The 7,867-nt window shown below is 41.0% G+C and overlaps 1 protein-coding gene across 1 annotated transcript in view; it reads right to left on the bottom strand.

Annotated features, from left to right (window-relative positions):
- Positions 1-7,867, bottom strand: part of Tnrc6b (trinucleotide repeat containing 6B) — a 62,917-nt gene that overhangs the window by 19,370 nt on the left and 35,680 nt on the right. Inside the window, exons 11-14 of the mRNA XM_026782684.1 lie at positions 7,652-7,777; positions 2,533-2,664; positions 2,189-2,287; positions 1,867-2,059 (exon numbers count right to left, since the gene is read on the bottom strand). Of these exons, the coding sequence (XP_026638485.1) occupies positions 1,867-2,059; positions 2,189-2,287; positions 2,533-2,664; positions 7,652-7,777 (550 nt within the window). The remainder of the gene's footprint in view (positions 1-1,866; positions 2,060-2,188; positions 2,288-2,532; positions 2,665-7,651; positions 7,778-7,867) is intronic.

The raw sequence follows: 7,867 nt of genomic DNA on the forward strand, positions 1-7,867 counted from the left end.
CTAGTTCCAGGACAGGCTCCAAAACCACAGAGAAACCCTGTCTCGAAAAACCAAAAAAAAAATTATAACTTATATATATATAGCAGGTTAATTAAGTTATAAGAGCTAGTTGGGAAAAAACCTAAGCTAAAGGCCAAGCTTTCATAATTAATATTGAGTCTCTATGTCATTATTTGTGAGCTGGTAGCCCAAAGAATTCCTGTTTTGTGTTCATATGCTGTGTTTAAAGTCTAAAGTCAGAAGCACCTCCACATCTACTGAACCAGCCTCTTCCCTCATAGAAACAAGACTGAGAAGGTAACACAGTTACCACTGCACTTGACAGGCCACTGACCTTCCATAGCCAAGAGAAGAAGGCAAATACAAGCAAGCACAGGAAAGGGTCTATCATATGTCAAGTAGAAAAAAGGTATTTTTTTCCTCCCAGCACTGAGAAGAACAAAAGCCAGGATTTACACTTATTAAGAATTTGCTCTACTACTTAAAGCCCCAGAGAGTTTAAGTCAGTTCTCAGATCACATGTAGAAGACAGCTGGGGTTGGGACATGGTGGCGCACACCTTTAATCCCAGCACATGGGAGGCAGAAGCAGGCGGATCTCTGTGAGTTTGAGGTTAGCCTGGTCTACAAAGTGAGCTCCAGGACAGTTAGGACTGTTACACAGAGAAATCCTGTCTCAGAGGGGGAAAAAATAAAAATAAAAATAAATAAAAGACAGCAGGCAAAAGCTGGGACTCCCAGGGTCAAAGACACCCTACTACTTCCTAGGTCTAGCTGGAATTCTTAGTAGGTCAGGACAAAAAGCAGCCGTCTGTCCAATCAGTGGTTGGTCCAGGAACAGAGATTTCAGGTATCCTCACTCATTTTTTCTTTTTTTTAAAACACAGATTGGTATCTTCTTTATCAAAACAAATTCTAAATGCCATTAAAGAAACAATCAAACCAACAAAAAAAACCTAGCGTCCTGTCCTGTAGCTCAGGCTGGCCTTGAACTTGCAATGCTCATGGCTTAGTTTCCCAAGCACTGAAGTAACAGACATGTGTCACTGTATATAACCATTAATTTTATTTTTTAATCAGTATTGTCTCACTGCCTGGACTCTGCTTACAGCATGTTTTCCATTTCTAAAGAGATAAAAGTCTCAATTAATGTCAAAAATTTAAAAGGTGCCATACCCCACCTTTAAAAAAAAAAAAAAGACTACCTTAATGGGGGCTGGAGAGATGATGGCTCAGTGGTTAAGAGCACTGATTGCTCTTCCAGAAGTCCTGAGTTCAATTCCCAGAAGTCACACAGTGGCTTACAACTCCAGTCTGACACCTTTACACAGACATACATGCAGGCAAAACACCAATGCACATAAATCTTAGTTTACAATTTGAGAAGGTAGCCTTATCAGTGAAGTGAAACACTTAAACTTATACATACTTTCACAGATACAACTTCAGTCATGTGCAGCATTCAGAGGATATATAAATACTTAATTGCTTATATGTGTACACATCTGCATGAATATATAGATGTTGATGTCTGGGGGACAGGGGTCAACCTCTGGTATGTTCCTCCGGACATACTCATTTTTTTGTTTGTTTGTTTTGAGACAGGGTTTCTATTTGCAGCCCTGGCTGTCCTGGAACTTGCTCTGTAGACCAGGCTGGTCTTGAACTCACAAAGATCCGCCTGCCTCTGTTCCCTGAGTGCTGGGATTAAAGGTTTGCACTGCTGCTACCAACTATCTTCAAAATAAATTTAAAAAAAAAATCATTAAAAGAAAAAAAGCAAAGGAGGGTAATGCAAAGCTAGCCCTTACTACAGGATTGGATTAGCAGATTTTATATTAAGTACTTTCCACAACACAGAACATACCAGAACCATATCCAGGGATTGGCCCTTTGGTCTGAAGGTCTGGGAGCCCCACATTCAGCGCGTTGGGTACCATGTTGTCCAAATGTGGCTTAGGCCCAACGGGATGAGATGGCGAATGCTTCATGCTAGGCTGCCGCTGCTGCTGCTGCTGTTGCTGCTGCTGCTGCTGGAGAGCACTCACCATTCTTGCCAGCTGCAGGTCAGCATCCATTAAGGAAGGACCCAAGAGAAATGGACAGATGATAAGCCAGTATCCCAAATCAGCTGTTAAGTCAAAGGTGTTCCTTGCCCAGAACACTAGAGGACCTCCCCACCCACACACCTGTTGTTCTTGCTGCTGGCGCACTGCTTGAGAAATCTTTCTCTGATTCTGTAGCAACTGCTGCTGTTGCTGCTGTTGTTGCAGGAGAAGCTGACATGCCTACAAAACAATGAGGAGGGAACCAGAGCTTCCTGAGATTGACACGGAGTGTCTGCATACAAAGCACCCATAACTAAATTCCTAGTCTATAGTTAAGGTCACCTTCATGCAAGCTGATATATCAATTTTAATTGTAATCATCCGTATAAAAGTTTGAGCACAAAGTGACAAAGAGAAGAAAGTTAATGCAAAAGTAAGAAAAGCAAATAACCTTTTTAGCAACAGAAGCAAAACATGCCACTTACCAACTGAAACTGGGGAATCTGTGGAAGCTGGCTCAGCATGGCAATTTGTTGAGGCGATAACTGGGGCCCCACATTAAAGAGACCTGGATTCAGGCCACTGTTGGGGAACTGCTTGAGCATTGAGGCAGAAACCTAACCAGAAGACAGAGAGAAAATCCTTAGAATTTGTCAAAATAAAAACTTTTTTTTTTTAAATAAAAACTTTTCTTTTTTGGATTAAAACCAAAAAAAGACCTGATATCTCTAAAGCAAGCATTGTCAGCTTCTTAAAAACTATCTGCAGGATACTCCACAGTGCTAACAATTGTTTTCTATCACTGGACTGCGAGGCTGTTAACTTTTTAGTTCTCCTAAGACTTTCTAACTTCCTGAAGTAAAAATGATGAAATTTTAAGTCAGAAAAAAAGATCTTTAGAGAAAAAAATGATGACAATATGGCTTTTCTCTAACTGAGAAATTAGTATTGGAAGCATGCCATATAGCAAAACATGATAAACTGCTTAGAGCTAATAAATGTTTACCAGAAGCCAGAAGCGGTGGCACACACCTTCAATCCCAGCACTTGGGAGACAGAGGCAGGAGGATCTCTCTGAGTTCAAGACCAGCCTGGTAGAGTGCCAGAAGAGCCGAGGCTGCACAGAGAAATCCTACCTCAATACCTCCCCCCACGAAAACCAAACCAAACCAAATATAATACTTATCGGAAAGCACTTAATTATACAAATAAGAATATCTGTATTTTTTCGCCAGGGCTACACAGAAAAATCCTGTCTTAAAAAACAAAAATAAATAAATAAATAAGAAAAAATAAATAAATAAAAAATAAAACTGATTTTAGGGTTTAAGACAGTCTACCTTGGCATGTATTGCAGTCTCTATCATTTCTACGCCAAGTGACTCAGAACAAGTACCTTATTTAACCTTCTTCAATTTTGTTTGCCTATCCCCAAAACAGGACTAGAAAGTAATTAACCAACTAAACCAGCCAATAAAAACCTCCATGTGTTGTTCAAGACATTTGAGTTAACCTATGCCAAAGATTTAGAAATGAGTTTCGTAGCGTCCATTCTTACATCACAGGATGGTTCTTCAGGAAACAAGACCAGAATTCCCTAGTTCCTTGCCTTCAAGCTAACACCCCTGCTTCTTTCACCTCTACCTGTTTCTCAAAGCAGAACCAAGAACAGAAAGTCATGTTCTAGGTACAGCCTAACACCAAGTGGATGTGGCCACCCCTAAGCACTCTGCTCAAAGTCATACTTTCTTTAACAAAGCCTCGGGTCTCTAATGCTCACATCCCAACTCACTATCTAACCGTCAGCTCAGTATCAATTATAACCAACAGTATTTTAAGTGCTCTGCTTCCCTGAGTTCTCTTTACCTTTGCAGTGACGAGGAACAAACCCAAAGCCTGAATCAGTGACAGGCAAGCAAGCACTCTATCAGAGTCACAATCCTGGCTCCACCCACAATACTGAACCCATGTGAATGGGTCTCTAATTTTTATTATGCAGATACTCTATAAATGCTTATTAAACGGACACACTGTCATTATTATTCTAACTTAAGAGTCATTTACCAAGTTATTTTCAAATAATTTTTGTCTACTTATTGCTACTCTGCTGTCCCATGGGACTATGGATGAAAATGCAGAACTAGCTAGGTAGAGCTGAGAATCTAGGAGGATGCAACTCAAACTTCTGCCCAGCCTGAAGCTGATCAGCCTGAGAAGAGCCCCTTAATTACTAAGCCAAACAAATGTCTTAGCATTTAACTTCCTTTTTATAAATTCATTCTCTGCTGCAAGATTTGTTAAAGCTCCCAGTTGTTAGCTGTCCTCCCATCCCACCTCAGTGCTAAGGATGAAACACTATCACTGAACTACATCTCCTCTCACTCCTTCTTCTTTTTAAAACAGGGACTCACTTTATTGACTTGGCTGTCCTTGAATGTTATGTAGACCAGAATGGCCCTTTTTATGTTTGTTTTTTTTTAAAAAAAAAAAATAAATAAATAAGTAAATAAAAGAAGGCTCTTTGGGTTGGTCCTGGTAGTGCATACCTTTAATTCTAACACACAGGAGGCTATTTTATTTGTATGTGTGTGTACCTGTGTGTGTATGTATGTGCACTATGAGCATGCAGGAGCTCAAGGAGGTTTGAAGGAGGCAGAATCCATGGAAGCTGAGTACAGGCACCTGTGAACCACCATTTGAGTGCAGTGCTGCTGAGCCATCTTTCCAGGCCCACCTCTACATCTTACTTAAGACAAAAGAATAGAAGAAGCACTACTTAGTTACCAGTGGGTGCTACACACTAGTTTAAGAACTAAGTCATGGCTGAGTGGTGGTGGTGCACACCTTTAATCTCAGCACTTGGGAGGCAGAGGCAGGCGGATCTCTGTGAGTTCGAGATCAACCTGGTCTCAAAGGATTTCTAGGATGGTCAGAGTTACGCAGAGAAACCCAGTATCAAAAAACCAAAAAGGACAAAAAAGAACAAAACATACAAACAGACAAAAAAAGTCACAAACAAAAATGAAAAAAAAGGGAAGAAAAAAAAAGGCCTTTTTAGTATATCCTTACTTTTCCCCTCAAACCTCAGCCTGTGTTCTAATCTTAGTGTCTCTGACCTTCTTCACTACATCTCCCATTCTATACCCTATTCACTGCTTTTCTATTAAGTGTTCTGATCTTACCTTTCCTTAGCACCTTGATCAAAGTCAAATTGCTCAGTTCCCTATTATTTTTTGTTTTGAGTTGAGACCGGGTTTCTCCTCACAGTCCTGGCTGTATTGGAACGCACTATGTAGACCAGGCCTGTAGACCACTATGTAGATCTGCCTGTCTCTGCCTCCCAAGTGCTAGGATTAAAAGCACGTATTACCACGCCTGGCAGTCCCCTATTAATTTCAAGTCACCACCTCTGAACATTCTCAAGAATGAATTTTTTTTCTATTTTTTTAATGCTCTCTAGTCTAGAAATATCTGATCAAGTTCAGACTTGCTATATATATGGTCCTTCAACTTATTTTTTTCACAATCTCAGTCATATCCGGTTACCCAACCAATTCTGCTGTGAGGTTGGTTGCTTCCTCTGCATCCTCTAAGAGACACTGGTGATGTTGAGTATTACGAACCAACTTAAAACAATTATTTGACCTCTCTTTGAAATGTTGAATTCACAGCACAGCATGAATATGCCTGTGGGATTTGGCTCCCACCCCAGTCTTATAATAAGTATGTGGAACACACTTTCTAAAATTTCCCAATATACTTTATATATACTACATATATACAGGATTTGTGTAGTCCTGGCTATCCTGGAACTTAATCTGTAGACCAGGCTGGCCTCAGTGCTGCGATTAAAGGCATGTGCCACCACTACCTGGTTTTGTATATTCTTTCATATATACTATATGGTTTCACTGCCCAAAATAAAAAGAAGGCAAAATTAATAGAACACTATTTAAAGATGTAGAAAAGCACATCAATATAAGGCATTCCTTTTATTAAAAAAAGTTAGTTAATTCATTTATCTTTTGGTTTTTTGAGGCAAGGTTTCTCTGTAGCTTTGGAGTCTGTCATGGAACTCACTCTGTAGATCAGGATGGCTTTGAACTCATAGAGATCCGCCTACCTCTGCCCCCCAAGAGCTGGGATAAAAGGTGTGCGCCACCACCCAGTCATAAGGCATTCTTATATTTACATTGCACCACCGCACATGCTCTTTAAATTGAAAGTCTTAGACTTCAAGAGTTATACTCAGGCTGGGTGGTGTGGCACATGCTTTAACCCCAGTACTTGGAAGGCAGAGACAGGTGTATCTCTGTGAGTTGGAGGTCAACTTGGTCTACAGAGTGAGTTCCAGGACAGCCAAGGCTACAATGGGAAACTCTGCCTCGAAAATTTGCAAAAAAAAAAAAAGTTATACGCAGGAGGAGAAGGTTGTTCTATTTACCCTTGCCTCTGCAGGTTGTAGATACAGTGCCTCCTTCCAAGAATTAGAAAGGGACTTGAAAGCATCACTACTATGCTCTTGGCAAATGGCTGTTCAAACCTAGGATGCAAAGTAATTAAAGTGCAGGTTTGCATATTCCCATTGTGGGGAGTTAATTATGCTGGCTTAAAAGCCCTCGGTCTCCTGCTGGGCTGGGAAAGTGAAAATCTTGCTGCAATCAATATGGCTTTTAACAAAGCATTGCAGGTGCAAAATGGCAGAAATGTAAAGGCACATAAAAGCCACCAGAATGTTACTTTCTGAATAGCTCAGTGAGGAGGGAAAGGCAACTGCAGTAACAAAGGCTGTAACAATTCTTTCTTTTTTTTCCTGGCTGTGCTGGGAAAAGAATGTAGGGCCTCATGCATGCCACATGAACTTTCTACCAGTGAATGACATTTGTATGTAGCCTTACTAAAAGATAAACAAAACAAACAAACAAAAAAACTACCTAGGGTTGAGCAGGCCCCAAATCCCAAGAATTCTGTCTTAATACAGTGAGTGAGGGAGACCTTTAGTAGTAGCCCAGATCCTGGTTATGAACAAGCTGACAAAGACTGGTCTACAGAACAAGATCCACACTCCTGAGTAGTGCAAACATAGCTTTGCCACATTCTGCCCTCAGTTCCTCGTCTAGCTTCTCCCCATCCCACTGAGGAAGGCAATCATCTCTATTAACTGTTCACATCAACCATTCAAACCAACTCCTTTCCTTAACACACCAACTGCCAGCTACTACTGCACCATCACGAGGCTTCTGTGGCTTGGAAAATCTTTTTTTGTGGCTAAACCTAGAATTTTGAACTTCTACTTCAAGCTTCAGTTTAAATTTCACTGCCAGTGATGCTAGTAACATTTAATCAAGTGAAGCATCACCCTCATCCCCAAACTTTGCTGACCATCTATGACAAGTTAGCAGTTGCAAAGCGCCTACTTTGTATGTGTGATGTAACTTATAAAGGGGGACTGATACTATATTCTAACAACCTTGCACTCGGCATCTGGATTTGCCAAATGGCCAACTGTAACCGCTCCTCCTTTTGTGTGCACCAACCAGGAAGTAACAATGGGTCACCACCTGAATGCTCTCTAACTCCAAAAGGTGAGAACACAAAACTTACCTGGGGGGAGATAAACTGGGGAGGCACTTGCGCCCGGAGACCAGGAGAAGAACTCAGTGGCTGCACTGGAGTGTGCAGGCCTCTCGATTGTGCTGTGCTGTTTCCAAACAAACCGTGACTGCCGCCCTGCAGAGAGAACGGTACCAGTCAGGATGTTTCTATCGATTCAAGAAAACAGTCAAAGAGCAGTTCTAGTTCTAGTTTCTTTCTTTCTTT

Source organism: Microtus ochrogaster, chromosome 15 (assembly GCF_000317375.1).
Source record: "Microtus ochrogaster isolate Prairie Vole_2 chromosome 15, MicOch1.0, whole genome shotgun sequence".
Classification (NCBI taxonomy): domain Eukaryota; kingdom Metazoa; phylum Chordata; class Mammalia; order Rodentia; family Cricetidae; genus Microtus; species Microtus ochrogaster.